Source organism: Protopterus annectens, chromosome 2.part2 (assembly GCF_019279795.1).
Source record: "Protopterus annectens isolate FY-2018-M chromosome 2.part2, PAN1.0, whole genome shotgun sequence".
Classification (NCBI taxonomy): domain Eukaryota; kingdom Metazoa; phylum Chordata; order Ceratodontiformes; family Protopteridae; genus Protopterus; species Protopterus annectens.
This window is the reverse complement of record NC_056730.1, coordinates 83154773-83174183: the sequence shown is the minus strand read 5'-3', so window position 1 is coordinate 83174183 and position 19411 is coordinate 83154773. Positions and strand designations below refer to the sequence as shown.

Sequence of the window (19411 nt, the reverse complement as noted above, 5' to 3'; positions counted from 1 at the left end):
TAAACTCCCATAAGTAGTTGTATGCCTTAAACTCCCATAAGTAGTTGTATGCCTTAAACTGCCATAAGTAGTTGTATGCCTTAAACTCCCATAAGTAGTTGTATGCCTTAAACTCCCATAAGTAGTTGTATGCCTTAAACTCCCATAAGTAGTTGTATGCCTTAAACTGCCATAAGTAGTTGTATGCCTTAAACTCCCATAAGTAGTTGTATGCCTTAAACTCCCATAAGTAGTTGTATGCCTTAAACTCCCATAAGTAGTTGTATGCCTTAAACTCCCATAAGTAGTTGTATGCCTTAAACTCCCATAAGTAGTTGTATGCCTTAAACTGCCATAAGTAGTTGTATGCCTTAAACTGCCATAAGTAGTTGTATGCCTTAAACTCCCATAAGTAGTTGTATGCCTTAAACTGCCATAAGTAGTTGTATGCCTTAAACTGCCATAAGTAGTTGTATGCCTTAAACTGCCATAAGTAGTTGTATGCCTTAAACTGCCATAAGTAGTTGTATGCCTTAAACTGCCATAAGTAGTTGTATGCCTTAAACTGCCATAAGTAGTTGTATGCCTTAAACTCCCATAAGTAGTTGTATGCCTTAAACTGCCATAAGTAGTTGTATGCCTTAAACTCCCATAAGTAGTTGTATGCCTTAAACTGCCATAAGTAGTTGTATGCCTTAAACTGCCATAAGTAGTTGTATGCCTTAAACTGCCATAAGTAGTTGTATGCCTTAAACTGCCATAAGTAGTTGTATGCCTTAAACTCCCATAAGTAGTTGTATGCCTTAAACTCCCATAAGTAGTTGTATGCCTTAAACTCCCATAAGTAGTTGTATGCCTTAAACTCCCATAAGTAGTTGTATGCCTTAAACTCCCATAAGTAGTTGTATGCCTTAAACTCCCATAAGTAGTTGTATGCCTTAAACTCCCATAAGTAGTTGTATGCCTTAAACTCCCATAAGTAGTTGTATGCCTTAAACTGCCATAAGTAGTTGTATGCCTTAAACTCCATAAGTAGTTGTATGCCTTAAACTGCCATAAGTAGTTGTATGCCTTAAACTGCCATAAGTAGTTGTATGCCTTAAACTGCCATAAGTAGTTGTATGCCTTAAACTCCCATAAGTAGTTGTATGCCTTAAACTGCCATAAGTAGTTGTATGCCTTAAACTGCCATAAGTAGTTGTATGCCTTAAACTGCCATAAGTAGTTGTATGCCTTAAACTGCCATAAGTAGTTGTATGCCTTAAACTCCCATAAGTAGTTGTATGCCTTAAACTGCCATAAGTAGTTGTATGCCTTAAACTCCCATAAGTAGTTGTATGCCTTAAACTGCCATAAGTAGTTGTATGCCTTAAACTCCCATAAGTAGTTGTATGCCTTAAACTCCCATAAGTAGTTGTATGCCTTAAACTCCCATAAGTAGTTGTATGCCTTAAACTCCCATAAGTAGTTGTATGCCTTAAACTCCCATAAGTAGTTGTATGCCTTAAACTCCCATAAGTAGTTGTATGCCTTAAACTGCCATAAGTAGTTGTATGCCTTAAACTCCCATAAGTAGTTGTATGCCTTAAACTCCCATAAGTAGTTGTATGCCTTAAACTGCCATAAGTAGTTGTATGCCTTAAACTGCCATAAGTAGTTGTATGCCTTAAACTGCCATAAGTAGTTGTATGCCTTAAACTGCCATAAGTAGTTGTATGCCTTAAACTGCCATAAGTAGTTGTATGCCTTAAACTGCCATAAGTAGTTGTATGCCTTAAACTGCCATAAGTAGTTGTATGCCTTAAACTGCCATAAGTAGTTGTATGCCTTAAACTGCCATAAGTAGTTGTATGCCTTAAACTGCCATAAGTAGTTGTATGCCTTAAACTGCCATAAGTAGTTGTATGCCTTAAACTGCCATAAGTAGTTGTATGCCTTAAACTCCCATAAGTAGTTGTATGCCTTAAACTGCCATAAGTAGTTGTATGCCTTAAACTCCCATAAGTAGTTGTATGCCTTAAACTCCCATAAGTAGTTGTATGCCTTAAACTGCCATAAGTAGTTGTATGCCTTAAACTCCCATAAGTAGTTGTATGCCTTAAACTCCCATAAGTAGTTGTATGCCTTAAACTCCCATAAGTAGTTGTATGCCTTAAACTCCCATAAGTAGTTGTATGCCTTAAACTCCCATAAGTAGTTGTATGCCTTAAACTCCCATAAGTAGTTGTATGCCTTAAACTCCCATAAGTAGTTGTATGCCTTAAACTCCCATAAGTAGTTGTATGCCTTAAACTGCCATAAGTAGTTGTATGCCTTAAACTGCCATAAGTAGTTGTATGCCTTAAACTGCCATAAGTAGTTGTATGCCTTAAACTGCCATAAGTAGTTGTATGCCTTAAACTGCCATAAGTAGTTGTATGCCTTAAACTGCCATAAGTAGTTGTATGCCTTAAACTGCCATAAGTAGTTGTATGCCTTAAACTGCCATAAGTAGTTGTATGCCTTAAACTGCCATAAGTAGTTGTATGCCTTAAACTGCCATAAGTAGTTGTATGCCTTAAACTGCCATAAGTAGTTGTATGCCTTAAACTGCCATAAGTAGTTGTATGCCTTAAACTCCCATAAGTAGTTGTATGCCTTAAACTGCCATAAGTAGTTGTATGCCTTAAACTCCCATAAGTAGTTGTATGCCTTAAACTGCCATAAGTAGTTGTATGCCTTAAACTGCCATAAGTAGTTGTATGCCTTAAACTCCCATAAGTAGTTGTATGCCTTAAACTCCCATAAGTAGTTGTATGCCTTAAACTGCCATAAGTAGTTGTATGCCTTAAACTCCCATAAGTAGTTGTATGCCTTAAACTCCATAAGTAGTTGTATGCCTTAAACTCCCATAAGTAGTTGTATGCCTTAAACTCCCATAAGTAGTTGTATGCCTTAAACTGCCATAAGTAGTTGTATGCCTTAAACTGCCATAAGTAGTTGTATGCCTTAAACTGCCATAAGTAGTTGTATGCCTTAAACTGCCATAAGTAGTTGTATGCCTTAAACTCCCATAAGTAGTTGTATGCCTTAAACTGCCATAAGTAGTTGTATGCCTTAAACTGCCATAAGTAGTTGTATGCCTTAAACTGCCATAAGTAGTTGTATGCCTTAAACTGCCATAAGTAGTTGTATGCCTTAAACTGCCATAAGTAGTTGTATGCCTTAAACTGCCATAAGTAGTTGTATGCCTTAAACTCCCATAAGTAGTTGTATGCCTTAAACTGCCATAAGTAGTTGTATGCCTTAAACTCCCATAAGTAGTTGTATGCCTTAAACTGCCATAAGTAGTTGTATGCCTTAAACTGCCATAAGTAGTTGTATGCCTTAAACTCCCATAAGTAGTTGTATGCCTTAAACTCCCATAAGTAGTTGTATGCCTTAAACTGCCATAAGTAGTTGTATGCCTTAAACTCCCATAAGTAGTTGTATGCCTTAAACTCCCATAAGTAGTTGTATGCCTTAAACTCCCATAAGTAGTTGTATGCCTTAAACTCCCATAAGTAGTTGTATGCCTTAAACTGCCATAAGTAGTTGTATGCCTTAAACTGCCATAAGTAGTTGTATGCCTTAAACTGCCATAAGTAGTTGTATGCCTTAAACTGCCATAAGTAGTTGTATGCCTTAAACTGCCATAAGTAGTTGTATGCCTTAAACTCCCATAAGTAGTTGTATGCCTTAAACTCCCATAAGTAGTTGTATGCCTTAAACTGCCATAAGTAGTTGTATGCCTTAAACTCCCATAAGTAGTTGTATGCCTTAAACTCCCATAAGTAGTTGTATGCCTTAAACTGCCATAAGTAGTTGTATGCCTTAAACTCCCATAAGTAGTTGTATGCCTTAAACTCCCATAAGTAGTTGTATGCCTTAAACTCCCATAAGTAGTTGTATGCCTTAAACTCCCATAAGTAGTTGTATGCCTTAAACTCCCATAAGTAGTTGTATGCCTTAAACTCCCATAAGTAGTTGTATGCCTTAAACTCCCATAAGTAGTTGTATGCCTTAAACTGCCATAAGTAGTTGTATGCCTTAAACTCCCATAAGTAGTTGTATGCCTTAAACTCCCATAAGTAGTTGTATGCCTTAAACTGCCATAAGTAGTTGTATGCCTTAAACTGCCATAAGTAGTTGTATGCCTTAAACTGCCATAAGTAGTTGTATGCCTTAAACTGCCATAAGTAGTTGTATGCCTTAAACTGCCATAAGTAGTTGTATGCCTTAAACTCCCATAAGTAGTTGTATGCCTTAAACTGCCATAAGTAGTTGTATGCCTTAAACTGCCATAAGTAGTTGTATGCCTTAAACTGCCATAAGTAGTTGTATGCCTTAAACTGCCATAAGTAGTTGTATGCCTTAAACTCCCATAAGTAGTTGTATGCCTTAAACTGCCATAAGTAGTTGTATGCCTTAAACTGCCATAAGTAGTTGTATGCCTTAAACTCCCATAAGTAGTTGTATGCCTTAAACTGCCATAAGTAGTTGTATGCCTTAAACTCCATAAGTAGTTGTATGCCTTAAACTCCCATAAGTAGTTGTATGCCTTAAACTCCCATAAGTAGTTGTATGCCTTAAACTCCCATAAGTAGTTGTATGCCTTAAACTCCCATAAGTAGTTGTATGCCTTAAACTCCCATAAGTAGTTGTATGCCTTAAACTCCCATAAGTAGTTGTATGCCTTAAACTCCCATAAGTAGTTGTATGCCTTAAACTCCCATAAGTAGTTGTATGCCTTAAACTCCCATAAGTAGTTGTATGCCTTAAACTCCCATAAGTAGTTGTATGCCTTAAACTGCCATAAGTAGTTGTATGCCTTAAACTGCCATAAGTAGTTGTATGCCTTAAACTGCCATAAGTAGTTGTATGCCTTAAACTGCCATAAGTAGTTGTATGCCTTAAACTGCCATAAGTAGTTGTATGCCTTAAACTGCCATAAGTAGTTGTATGCCTTAAACTGCCATAAGTAGTTGTATGCCTTAAACTGCCATAAGTAGTTGTATGCCTTAAACTGCCATAAGTAGTTGTATGCCTTAAACTGCCATAAGTAGTTGTATGCCTTAAACTGCCATAAGTAGTTGTATGCCTTAAACTGCCATAAGTAGTTGTATGCCTTAAACTCCCATAAGTAGTTGTATGCCTTAAACTGCCATAAGTAGTTGTATGCCTTAAACTGCCATAAGTAGTTGTATGCCTTAAACTGCCATAAGTAGTTGTATGCCTTAAACTCCCATAAGTAGTTGTATGCCTTAAACTGCCATAAGTAGTTGTATGCCTTAAACTCCCATAAGTAGTTGTATGCCTTAAACTCCCATAAGTAGTTGTATGCCTTAAACTGCCATAAGTAGTTGTATGCCTTAAACTCCCATAAGTAGTTGTATGCCTTAAACTCCCATAAGTAGTTGTATGCCTTAAACTCCCATAAGTAGTTGTATGCCTTAAACTGCCATAAGTAGTTGTATGCCTTAAACTCCCATAAGTAGTTGTATGCCTTAAACTGCCATAAGTAGTTGTATGCCTTAAACTCCCATAAGTAGTTGTATGCCTTAAACTGCCATAAGTAGTTGTATGCCTTAAACTGCCATAAGTAGTTGTATGCCTTAAACTGCCATAAGTAGTTGTATGCCTTAAACTGCCATAAGTAGTTGTATGCCTTAAACTGCCATAAGTAGTTGTATGCCTTAAACTGCCATAAGTAGTTGTATGCCTTAAACTGCCATAAGTAGTTGTATGCCTTAAACTGCCATAAGTAGTTGTATGCCTTAAACTGCCATAAGTAGTTGTATGCCTTAAACTGCCATAAGTAGTTGTATGCCTTAAACTGCCATAAGTAGTTGTATGCCTTAAACTGCCATAAGTAGTTGTATGCCTTAAACTGCCATAAGTAGTTGTATGCCTTAAACTGCCATAAGTAGTTGTATGCCTTAAACTCCCATAAGTAGTTGTATGCCTTAAACTGCCATAAGTAGTTGTATGCCTTAAACTGCCATAAGTAGTTGTATGCCTTAAACTGCCATAAGTAGTTGTATGCCTTAAACTGCCATAAGTAGTTGTATGCCTTAAACTGCCATAAGTAGTTGTATGCCTTAAACTGCCATAAGTAGTTGTATGCCTTAAACTCCCATAAGTAGTTGTATGCCTTAAACTCCCATAAGTAGTTGTATGCCTTAAACTGCCATAAGTAGTTGTATGCCTTAAACTGCCATAAGTAGTTGTATGCCTTAAACTGCCATAAGTAGTTGTATGCCTTAAACTGCCATAAGTAGTTGTATGCCTTAAACTCCCATAAGTAGTTGTATGCCTTAAACTGCCATAAGTAGTTGTATGCCTTAAACTGCCATAAGTAGTTGTATGCCTTAAACTGCCATAAGTAGTTGTATGCCTTAAACTGCCATAAGTAGTTGTATGCCTTAAACTCCCATAAGTAGTTGTATGCCTTAAACTGCCATAAGTAGTTGTATGCCTTAAACTGCCATAAGTAGTTGTATGCCTTAAACTGCCATAAGTAGTTGTATGCCTTAAACTGCCATAAGTAGTTGTATGCCTTAAACTCCCATAAGTAGTTGTATGCCTTAAACTGCCATAAGTAGTTGTATGCCTTAAACTGCCATAAGTAGTTGTATGCCTTAAACTCCCATAAGTAGTTGTATGCCTTAAACTGCCATAAGTAGTTGTATGCCTTAAACTCCCATAAGTAGTTGTATGCCTTAAACTCCCATAAGTAGTTGTATGCCTTAAACTGCCATAAGTAGTTGTATGCCTTAAACTCCCATAAGTAGTTGTATGCCTTAAACTCCCATAAGTAGTTGTATGCCTTAAACTGCCATAAGTAGTTGTATGCCTTAAACTGCCATAAGTAGTTGTATGCCTTAAACTGCCATAAGTAGTTGTATGCCTTAAACTCCCATAAGTAGTTGTATGCCTTAAACTGCCATAAGTAGTTGTATGCCTTAAACTCCCATAAGTAGTTGTATGCCTTAAACTGCCATAAGTAGTTGTATGCCTTAAACTCCCATAAGTAGTTGTATGCCTTAAACTCCCATAAGTAGTTGTATGCCTTAAACTGCCATAAGTAGTTGTATGCCTTAAACTGCCATAAGTAGTTGTATGCCTTAAACTGCCATAAGTAGTTGTATGCCTTAAACTGCCATAAGTAGTTGTATGCCTTAAACTCCCATAAGTAGTTGTATGCCTTAAACTCCCATAAGTAGTTGTATGCCTTAAACTGCCATAAGTAGTTGTATGCCTTAAACTCCCATAAGTAGTTGTATGCCTTAAACTGCCATAAGTAGTTGTATGCCTTAAACTGCCATAAGTAGTTGTATGCCTTAAACTGCCATAAGTAGTTGTATGCCTTAAACTGCCATAAGTAGTTGTATGCCTTAAACTCCCATAAGTAGTTGTATGCCTTAAACTCCCATAAGTAGTTGTATGCCTTAAACTCCCATAAGTAGTTGTATGCCTTAAACTGCCATAAGTAGTTGTATGCCTTAAACTGCCATAAGTAGTTGTATGCCTTAAACTGCCATAAGTAGTTGTATGTCTTAAACTCCCATAAGTAGTTGTATGCCTTAAACTGCCATAAGTAGTTGTATGCCTTAAACTGCCATAAGTAGTTGTATGCCTTAAACTCCCATAAGTAGTTGTATGCCTTAAACTCCCATAAGTAGTTGTATGCCTTAAACTCCCATAAGTAGTTGTATGCCTTAAACTCCCATAAGTAGTTGTATGCCTTAAACTCCCATAAGTAGTTGTATGTCTTAAACTCCCATAAGTAGTTGTATGCCTTAAACTCCCATAAGTAGTTGTATGCCTTAAACTGCCATAAGTAGTTGTATGCCTTAAACTCCCATAAGTAGTTGTATGCCTTAAACTCCCATAAGTAGTTGTATGCCTTAAACTCCCATAAGTAGTTGTATGCCTTAAACTGCCATAAGTAGTTGTATGCCTTAAACTCCCATAAGTAGTTGTATGCCTTAAACTCCCATAAGTAGTTGTATGCCTTAAACTCCCATAAGTAGTTGTATGCCTTAAACTGCCATAAGTAGTTGTATGCCTTAAACTGCCATAAGTAGTTGTATGCCTTAAACTCCCATAAGTAGTTGTATGCCTTAAACTCCCATAAGTAGTTGTATGCCTTAAACTCCCATAAGTAGTTGTATGCCTTAAACTGCCATAAGTAGTTGTATGCCTTAAACTCCCATAAGTAGTTGTATGCCTTAAACTCCCATAAGTAGTTGTATGCCTTAAACTCCCATAAGTAGTTGTATGCCTTAAACTCCCATAAGTAGTTGTATGCCTTAAACTGCCATAAGTAGTTGTATGCCTTAAACTGCCATAAGTAGTTGTATGCCTTAAACTGCCATAAGTAGTTGTATGCCTTAAACTCCCATAAGTAGTTGTATGCCTTAAACTCCCATAAGTAGTTGTATGCCTTAAACTGCCATAAGTAGTTGTATGCCTTAAACTCCCATAAGTAGTTGTATGCCTTAAACTGCCATAAGTAGTTGTATGCCTTAAACTCCCATAAGTAGTTGTATGCCTTAAACTGCCATAAGTAGTTGTATGCCTTAAACTGCCATAAGTAGTTGTATGCCTTAAAAGACTTCCTGGACATCGAGCAGTAAACTAAAGGCACACTTTTACTGTTTCCACCACTGGATATTAGGGCATGTATAGAATATAACTGCCTACAGAGTCATCCCTTGGTTAGGAAAATGCCATCCAAAAACCAAACAATACTTTCACATAAATCCTGTAAATTTTCCTTAGTGCTAAACACAATAAAATGAACATTGTTCTGTAAATCTACCGTTCTTTTTTGTATGAAGTGGACTTCTTTAAGTGTCAACTGTGTAGTATCTATCATACCTAAAGTACTCCCTGCAGACTTGTGGTTTGATACCTTTAATTTCCTAACACAGTTTACTTGTTGTAACATTGACTGTCTTGACGGCAAACTTACTGTTGTCTCTACAGAGGTTGTGGCTACAACATCATCTACCAACAAAGCAAATGTTCTCCTGGACACCAAAGCAGTTTCTTTAAGTGCATGACAGGCTCTGTACCTTTCAATTTGAGTAACATCTGAAGCATGATTATGCCCTACAGATATGAGTAATACCTCACCATCCACTTCCTTTTCAGTTACTGCTCTACCCTTGCATTTAAATAATGATTTAAATCTGCAACACCAGTACTTTCTACGTTTTACTACTTTTTCTAGGTTATACAAGTAACCATCGATAGACAGCATATCTTTATTCTTTTGAGACATAACTGTCTCGTACATATTACCTAGAACACCAGAACTGGGTTGTGAATTGCAAGCCATAATCCAAAGTAGATGATAGTGCTATCACGCACAACATGTTAATGCACGCAGGGCTATTTAAATCAACTGACTAATAATTTTTTAATTTCACAACTTCAATATGTACCATTGCAATTCAGTAAACTATTATTTACATTTACAGTGACATCTGTAAGTGTTTTACATGTAAATTTCTGTATTTCATGTTTTTTACGTATACATATTTTAATTATTCTGACGGCAGCTCGCCTGTACGTGAAACGTCATCACCCTTGAGTTGGCCAGCTATCTGTTGTCGAAAACTCCTAATTCGCTGTTTTCATTCTTCGTTAAAGTCAACGTTCGATAATTAGAAGTCGGGCATTAAGTTTCCGATGATATTATCATTCGATTAAGTAATATAGACCCAAATATATATATATATATATATATATATGAATCTACATCTAGATCTAGATCTAATGCAACACTCATCTTTTCACACATCTCCTTCATGACAGAATGCTAGCAAACTTTCAGTCTTTCAAGTTTGACTTTCTAAGTGTTGACAGTCTGGCAAGAAAAAAAAAGAAAAGAAAATACATATTACTGTGTACTAATATATAAATAAAATAAATGTAGATAGATAGAGATATATTGCTTTGTATAGACATTCCAGCTAGTAAAACAGCATTAAAAGCAAACTTGGCTGCCAGTTCCTGCCACCATAAATAACTATTAAAGATCTGTAGACAATGGTAGATATCCATTATGTACTTACTAAAATAAATAAAGCACATTGTTTTGCTCACCTAATGTGTCTTGTCAATTGAGGGAGATGGCTGTGTCATGTTATACTTTCATCTTCTGACCTGTTATTCAAAAATTATGCACTGTGTACCCACCTAACAAGAAAAATCTTAAGCTTCACAAATCTGAAGCACTTAGATATGTCTATCATTATAAGCTAGTTTGTACTAATGGTTGCCTGTTATTCGAGTTATCCTCTTATCTGCTTCTTTGGAAGTCTTTGCTTAGAACACACTGCTTGGGAGCTAACAGATGATCAGGGACTCAAAATGTTAAAGACAAATACCAATAATATAGGAAAAACATAGTGGGCACATTACATGGCATCTTCAAGTTTTTCCTTACAAGTAGAAGTGGTGATGTTTTAACTTTCTTCAGGTTATATGGATATACATTTAGGAATTTAAAAAAAATTGTAAACATGCGATTATGGCAAACAGACTTTATTTTTTTTCAAAACAGTTTTATTAGAATTAAAATTAAAAAAATAAATATGTACATTAGAAATGAACAATTTTCAAATAGATAATCAAATAGTAATACAACAAACAGAAAAATTATAAATTGATTAAATAATTAAACAAACAGACTTTTTGAGAGCTGTCTGATCATAACCTTAAATTATGTGTGAGGTTATGAAAGTTTGAAGCAAGATAAAGGATAAGAAGGATTTACAAGAATGATATTCCTTTTTGGATCAAGCCAGTTGAAAACGTTCCAGTCTCACACAGGTGTCTCTGAGAAACTAACTGAAAAGGAGGTGGTACTTGGTAAGAGATGCTGCTCTTTAATATGTGCTAAAACATTCTTACATGAGAGTAGCTGACTGAAGGCAAAATTACCACTATATCCACTGTCATATTTGTAGTACCAACCAGCTGTAATGGTGACAAAGTACTGCCTCACGTTGTTGTGGTGTGTGATCCTTTCGAAATGCTCTTCAGTTGGCTCTTTACTTGTTAATTCTTGTGCAAAATAAATTCTGATTCAAGAGGCTGAAAATTCTACAGTCATTTGCAGACAGTATTTTCTTCCCACAGTTAAAGAAAATGGTATGGTCTACTTAAATTTTCTTGCAAGGATCAAACATAAGGGAAAAGGAAATGGATGGTTGTCATAATTATGATAGTAGAAATAGATTACTGAATTTGTCCCAAGTAGGATATGATATGTATAACAAATGAACGTGTAAATAGTTGTTGAATAAAAGTTTCAAGTCTCTGCTATTCTTCTTCTTTCGGCTTTTCCAATTAGGAGTCACCACAGAGGAACAATGGTCGGCAGAATGATAGGCAGTGGAGTTGCCATCCCAGTGCCCAACCTTCCACAGTAGGTATGCACACACACACACACACACACACACACACACACACACACACACACACACACACACACACACACACACACACACACACACACACCTAGGGCCAATTTAGAGTGTCCAATCCACCTGCAGCATGTCTTTGGGATGTGGGAGGACTCCTTTCAGCTTTTCCCTTTAAGAGTCACCACAGCAGAACAGCAGTCCGCAGAATGATTGGCAGTGGAGTTTTATGGTGTTGAGTTGCCAGCCCAGTGTGCAACCTTCCACAGGAGGCACACACATGCACACAAAAGTACGTCAAAGGTGCAAAAAAGGAGGAAACAAAGTACCATCCGAAATCGACTTTATTGTTAAAAAATGCACAGCCAGGCAAAAAACATTAACGCCTTGTAGATTAACCACAGCGTTTTCGTCCTGTTGTATAGACTTCCTCAGATAAAATACCATACACGCAAATCCCTTATTTATACTAGATCAAATAAGTAATAAACCAATTAAACAATAGAAGAACTGGTTAATTTAAACATTTAAAAGCCCACAACCATATGTATTATCAATGAAAGAGAAACATCTTAAAAGGTATTGCATGATTTTTTGTTTTACATTATAAGGGTATCTGAATAATTCCTTGTTGCAAACAGTAATACAGGAAATATATTAAAAAATGTTAAAATATTCATAAAATCCTTGTATTAAAGCAAAATAAAAAGGGAGAAAATATATTAAATACATAAAACTTCAGTTCAAAAGGAATTCTGTTTATATACAAGGTTCTGTGACCAAGTCTACTGCCATCTGGTGGCCAATGTTTTAAATGTTTTCCAAATTTCTTTAGAGTTTAGCTGCTCTTAATTTTAAAAGTGGCTTGATAGATATAAAATCATTCAGACCTGGAGCATGATCTACCTGCAGTGTTACTTGCCACCACAATTCCCTATATTCTAGGGTATCTTCCCATGGCCCACCTCTAATATCATATTTAACATTTTCTAAAACCAAAAAACCAAAGGTAGCACTTTTACATTCTTTAGTATGTTTAAATAGTGCATTGGTTTCTTTGCCTATTGATATTTCATAAATATGTTCATATATCCTCTTTTTTAACTTCCTTTCGGCTTTACCCACATAAAAAGAGGCACATATTTTACAGATGGCCAAATAAATAATCCCTTTGGTTTCACAATTAAAATAATCTGTACTACTTATCCATCTGTTTCTACTTCTCAAAAAATATTTTTCCACATTAAAAATGTATTTACATTGATTACACCGACCACATTTGTAGGTACCCACTTTTGCCTTACTTTGCATGTTCCCTGCCCTGTTTTCTAAAATATTCTTAATGCTGTTAGAGTTTTTATAAATAATCTTGTGGGGAATGTCTCTAAGATTTTCTAAGTCTGTAATGGAAACAAATCTTTCCCATTCTCTCAAAAATATCTGTTTTACAAAATTATTTATTCCATTGTATTCTAAAACTAGTGCTTGCTCATATTTTTTACCTTGCTCACCTTGTTTTTCTATAACCGTATATTCCCTATTATTCATAATAGGTTTAAACTTATTTGGTCTTCCATTGACCACTTCTTCTATTATATTTGTTATAAACTTCAATGGGTACCGTCTCTCTAAGAACATCTTTTGAAGTACCTCACATTCATTATAAAAATCATTTTCTGCACTAGTCATTCTACTTCCCCTCACAAATTGTCCTTTGACAATATTTTTCTTGCAATGTACTGGGTGGGAACTGTCAAAATGTAAATATGAGTTATAAAAGGTCGGTTTTCTATATATTCTACTTTCAAAATGTGTCCCTGTTTTGTATATTTCAATGTCCAAATAAAATAAATTATTTTCAGAAATATTGTGGGTAAACTTCAAAAATTTAGTTGTGTTGTTCAAATAGGACATAAAATTGTCAAGTCTTTCTCTACCTGCGGTCCAAAAAATTACTATGTCACCCAGGAACCTACGGTGTAATATCCAACAATCCTTAAAATCTGAATTAAGTATATATTTTTCCTCCTATTTAATAAGAACCAAGTTGGCGTAGGTGGGGGCACAGGCTGCACCCATCGTTACCCCCCTGTATCTATTTATAAAACTCCCCATTAAAATATATAAAATTATTCTTTAAAATTAAGTCCATTAACCATAGACACACTAATTTGTCATCCTGTGATAATGTAATATTTTCATAAACTATATCTTCCAACATTTCCATCCCTTCCTTGTATGGTATGGAAGAAAATGAATCTATAATATCTATGGTTATGAACAAAAGGTTGTCTTGATACAAATCATCTGTTATTTCCCTTAATAAGTCCCAGGAGTCTCTTAGTACTGTATTTTTGTTAAGCCAAAGTTTTTTGAGTTTTTGATCAACATATTTAGCCAAACTATGTGTTTTAGACCCTTCTGCTGACACAATTGGTCTAAGGGGTGGGTCCCATTCACATTTATGGATTTTAGGTATCCCAAAGATAGCTGGTACTCTGGGTTTATCTACCATTAAAAAAAGAAAAGTGTTATTGTCTATCAGTCTTTCATATAATATTTCGTTTAAACTCAGATCTATTTTGTTGTATGCAATATTGATCTCATTTATTGAGACACTAGAATATTTCGTATCGTCACACAAAATGGTATACATTTTACTTTCATATAAAATATTTTCCATTAGTACCACCCCACCCCCCTTATCTGGCACACACTTAGCACACACTCACACCCAGGGCCAAACCATTGCAAACCTAGGCATAACCTTTATTCTAATGTTTGTGGAGTTTTTCTCCCCGAGTCTCTGCTAAAAAAGGCCTAATAAGCTCAGTCGGACTATGCCAGTCAACAAATATAAAATAAATAAAATTTAGAGTGTCCAATCCACCTGCAGTATGTCTTTGGGATGTGGGAGGAAACTGGACCACCTGGAGGAAACCCATGTGACCGCAGGCAGGAAACACTAACTGCTGCACCACCGCGGCTGTCCTCTCTGCTATAATGCACTTTAACTATTTGCTTTTACAGAATTACATGTTGACATGTCTGTTGCATCCATTTGTGGATGCCAAAATGTTTGTTTTCAATGTGATAGTTACAAGCAAAGTTGAGCTTGTCCAAGCATACAATTATACACTTCTTGGCATCTAATTTTAGTCCATTGTTTTCACACCATCTATTTGCTTGGGACAGAACTTGGATGATCTAGGTATCCTCTGATGAGTTTATGATCACAAACTGTTAGCATTAGGTTTAGCCTCCAAGAAGTAAATGCCAAAGATGAGTGGCCAAAGAACTGAACTCTGGATGTACTGTTAATGACTGGTCATTTGGAGGAGACACAGCTCCACAACTTAAATTCTTGGGTTCTACTTGTGAGTCAATTTGCTATGCAATGAATTACATACGGATTGACATTCAGCTGGGATTGTTTATCTATGATACCTGAGTATTGGATGGTGTTAAATGCCTTTGCAAGATCAAGATATGCAGTATGCACTGTCTTGCCCTCATCCATTGCTTCAATAACTTTTATTAATAAGTCAAAAAGGTTAAGTAGGCAGGACCTGCTTTGATGAATCTGAACTAGATGGGCTGGATAAAGAGTCTGTAGATTTGCTACATCCTTGTATATTAATTTCATAATGATCGTTTCCATAGCCTTACAGATGAAACTGATCAGTCCAGTGGTTTTATAACTACCCAGGTCCATTGAAGCCCCACTTTTGTGCAAGGGAATGACTGTTGTTATTCTCTATTCATCTGGCACAAAGCATGTTTTGAGGCTGATATTGAATAGCTTCTGTTGGGAGTCAGACAAGTCATATTTCAGGTTGACCAGTAGGCAGCGTGGTATGTTATCTGTCCCTGGAATGTTATCTGTGAATATGAAATGCCTGAAAATACAATTAATTCAGCATTCTATACTGTGAATGTCATTTGCCCAAAATTAAGAAAAATGTAATCCAGTGAAGAAAGAAAGCAAGTAGGTTCATAATTATGCAGTCCATGATATCAGATTCCTAATTGTCCCAAAGTACTGTCTGGTTAAGTGACTTGGTGTAGGTCACACACAATGCAAAAGACAATTAAGGAAATCAAACCTTGCATGACAGGAAGTGGGTATAATACTGCTCACAACCTTAATCTTCTTCACTGTCTGAGCAACAGAGCAGAAAAAGGTATTTTTAGGTGGAGACTCAAACCCCCACGCTGCCATGCAGTGGTCTTATTATTCTCCTTTGCTCATTATTTATGTGAGTACATTATATGTTAGGAAAAAACGTGTAACATCCCAACCTGAATGTGAGTACATTATATGTTAGGAAAAAACGTGTAAAATCCCAGCCTGAATGTGAGTACATTATATGTTAGGAAAAAACGTGTAAAATCCCAGCCTGAATGTGAGTACATTATATGTTAGGAAAAAACGTGTAAAATCCCAGCCTGAATGTGAGTACATTATATGTTAGGAAAAAACGTGTAAAATCCCAGCCTGAATGTGAGTACATTATATGTTAGGAAAAAAAACGTGTAAAATCCCAGCCTGAATGTGAGTGCATTATATATTAGGAAAAAATGTGTAACATCCCAACCTGAATGTGAGTACATTATATGTTAGGAAAAAACGTGTAAAATCCCAGCCTGAATGTAAGTACATTATATGTTAGGAAAGAAAACGTGTAAAATCCCAGCCTGAATGTGAGTGCATTATATATTAGGAAAAAATGTGTAACATCCCAACCTGAATGTGAGTACATTATATGTTAGGAAAAAACGTGTAAAATCCCAGCCTGAATGTGAGTACATTATATGTTAGGAAAAAAACGTGTAAAATCCCAGCCTGAATGTGAGTACATTATATGTTAGGAAAAAACGTGTAAAATCCCAGCCTGAATGTGAATACATTATATGTTAGGAAAAAACGTGTAAAATCCCAGCCTGAATGTGAGTACATTATATGTTAGGAAAAAACGTGTAAAATCCCAGCCTGAATGTGAGTACATTATATGATAGGAAAAAAACGTGTAAAACCCCAGCCTGAATGTGAGTACATTATATGTTAGGAAAAAACGTGTAAAATCCCAGCCTGAATGTGAGTACATTATATGTTAGGAAAAAACGTGTAAAATCCCAACCTGAATGTGAGTACATTATATGTTAGGAAAAAACGTGTAAAATCCCAGCCTGAATGTGAGTACATTATATGTTAGGAAAAAACGTGTAAAATCCCAGCCTGAATGTGAGTACATTATATGTTAGGAAAAAACGTGTAAAATCCCAGCCTGAATGTGAGTACATTATATGTTAGGAAAAAAGGTGTAACATCCCAACCTGAATGTGAGTACATTATATGTTAGGAAAAAACGTGTAAAATCCCAGCCTGAATGTGAGTACATTATATGTTAGGAAAAAAGGTGTAAAATCCCAGCCTGAATGTGAGTACATTATATGTTAGGAAAAAACGTGTGAAATCCCAGCCTGAATGTGAATACATTATATGTTAGGAAAAAACGTGTAAAATCCCAGCCTGAATGTGAGTACATTATATGTTAGGAAAAAACGTGTAAAATCCCAGCCTGAATGTGAGTACATTATATGATAGGAAAAAACGTGTAAAATCCCAGCCTGAATGTGAGTACATTATATGTTAGGAAAAAACGTGTAAAATCCCAGCCTGAATGTACTACATAATATGAATATTTGGCATCCTGATAAATACAATGTCTTGTATGGGCAGTGCAGACAAAGCAGTAATGAGGCAGTACTATGAAGGGAAAAATGTTCTAGAACCCATGCATTGTGAACTGCCCCCAATTCCACAGTAAAATGTACAATAGTATGTGAAGCTAGTGGTAATAACTGCTTGCAATAAGAAATAATTTGATTCTTTTAATGTTATGTTGCTGTAGTTGTTAGCTAGCACTTGTTAATTATGAATTGTTATACCTGTGGATAGGATGCGTGTGACATCACTGAAAAAAATGTAGTGCGTTAGCAGAAGGGTGAAAACATTTGCATTTGATGTGGTTCCCCTATATAAAAGTTGGGTTAAATTTCTAGTTTAATTTTTTATTCAGGTAAACTTTGATCTGGTCCTGTTTATATGGATAGCATTGAACTAGTGATGTAGAGCTAAATTAAGTGTTTGGTATGATCATCTTACACTTATGTCCATGACATATAGACACTGATTTGTTTTTTTCTTTTACCACCCCTCTATTACCTTTTTTAGGAGTACAAGATCTCTTCAAGTTACAAGACATTGGCTGCTGTCCCTACCAACAAGCTGCTTATGGAACAGAAGGTGGGTATCTTGAACAGTATGTCAGGCAGGCAAGAAATTCATTATCTGTATGACTGATGGTTTTCTATGCACAATGTTGATAGCATTAATATAAACTAATGTAATCACATATATTACTTAATAGATATACATCAAAATGTGCAGACATACTATTTACTCTAATGTGATTTAGAATATGCTTTAATATATCCATTGGAATTTAAAGCGATCACGTCCAAAGACTTTCAGTCTTCATACTGATGAAAGGCAGAAAGTAGTAAAATATTAATAAATAACCGTACTGAAAATGTTTTATTAACACAAAGATGAGCACAATGTTCACTTTCCTGCAGCATTCGAAAAGGTCGGGTAAAATTAAGTGCTTTTACAATGAGTTCAGACAGCATTTATAAAAGAAGATATAGAAGTTTAAGAAAATTCAGTACTGAGTACATAAATGGTTATAGAACATTAAACATTCATCTGTATCTTTAGAGGATTTGGAAGAGTCTCTAAGTGAGCTCTGAAGCTTGTTATATTGCTTCTACCCTTGAGTTATTAACTACTGATAATGAAATTGTGAGTTATTATCAGGTTTATACTTTTAAAACACACTACTTAATTAACAGACCAATAAAACAATTACATGTGGCATTCACCATCTTTCTTTAGAAGTTATACTCCTCATTTTATTGATTTGAAAGGAACTTTTGTACAGCTTTTTTTATTTCTATACTTTACTGTTATATATGAAAAGCATGTCACAAATCATAACATGTAATATGAAATGCAAACCAGCTATGTGATAAGCTATATTATTTTGAAAGGTTGTCATCTCTTACTGATATCTAGAAGTGAATATATGATTTACTGATAGTTAAAACTTAATTTCAGATGCATCAAGTTACCTCTCCTGTTCATATTTATAGTAGAGCTTTATCTAATATGTCGTTGGGATTAATTTTGCAGTCACCATTTCCTGGGTGTCAATATTTGCATTTAGATAATCAATAGACATGCTGATAGGTGGATTGGCAAAGCTCAAAACTGTACCTAGGTATGTTTAGTGTGTTTATATATGTGTGTGTGACATTTCCTATAAATCCCACTCTGTCCAGAACTGGATATTTTCTTCAGTTTTACTGAAAATTGAGATAGGCCCTGGCAACTCTGCAACCCTTAATAGAAAGAAGCAAACAGGTATTAAAGAATGAATGAGTAACATGGTGTGTTGGAAACATTGTTCTATAATGAACTGCGGAAAGGCATGCATAGATTTAATAATGTCAGAAAATAATTATTCTAAGGTCTGTTAGCCTATCATAGCCTTGTAATACACCCCATTACTGCGTTCAGAAAAAAAAATAGCATATTCCCCACACATTTGCATTTGTAGTTCTGTTGTTTTGATGACTGTAATTATAGCGAGGCATCCTTTACTTACTGAAATTTTATTCTTCAGCTGAAACATTCAGGTTCTAGTTTATTATAGTGCCTATCGAGCCTTAGTAAATAGAACCAACTGAGCAGACAATCAACAGAAACAAAATGGAATTTAATTCACCATTGAGATATTTCTATGAAAGAGGAAAACTCTTTAAATGTAGCCTACAGTTACTAAATAAAACAAACTAGCCGAAACAAGTCCACACAGGAGTTCAACAATAAGCAGCCAACATTGGCA

General features: G+C 35.6%; 1 protein-coding gene across 12 annotated transcripts in view; it reads left to right on the top strand.

Moving 5' to 3' along the window:
- LOC122795548 (muscular LMNA interacting protein) overlaps window positions 1-19411 on the top strand; it is a 2709240-nt gene that overhangs the window by 1533176 nt on the left and 1156653 nt on the right. For all 12 annotated transcript variants that reach the window (XM_044063771.1, XM_044063763.1, XM_044063765.1 and 9 more), the window contains one exon: window positions 17677-17748. In XM_044063771.1, the coding sequence (XP_043919706.1) occupies window positions 17677-17748 (72 nt within the window). The remainder of the gene's footprint in view (window positions 1-17676; window positions 17749-19411) is intronic.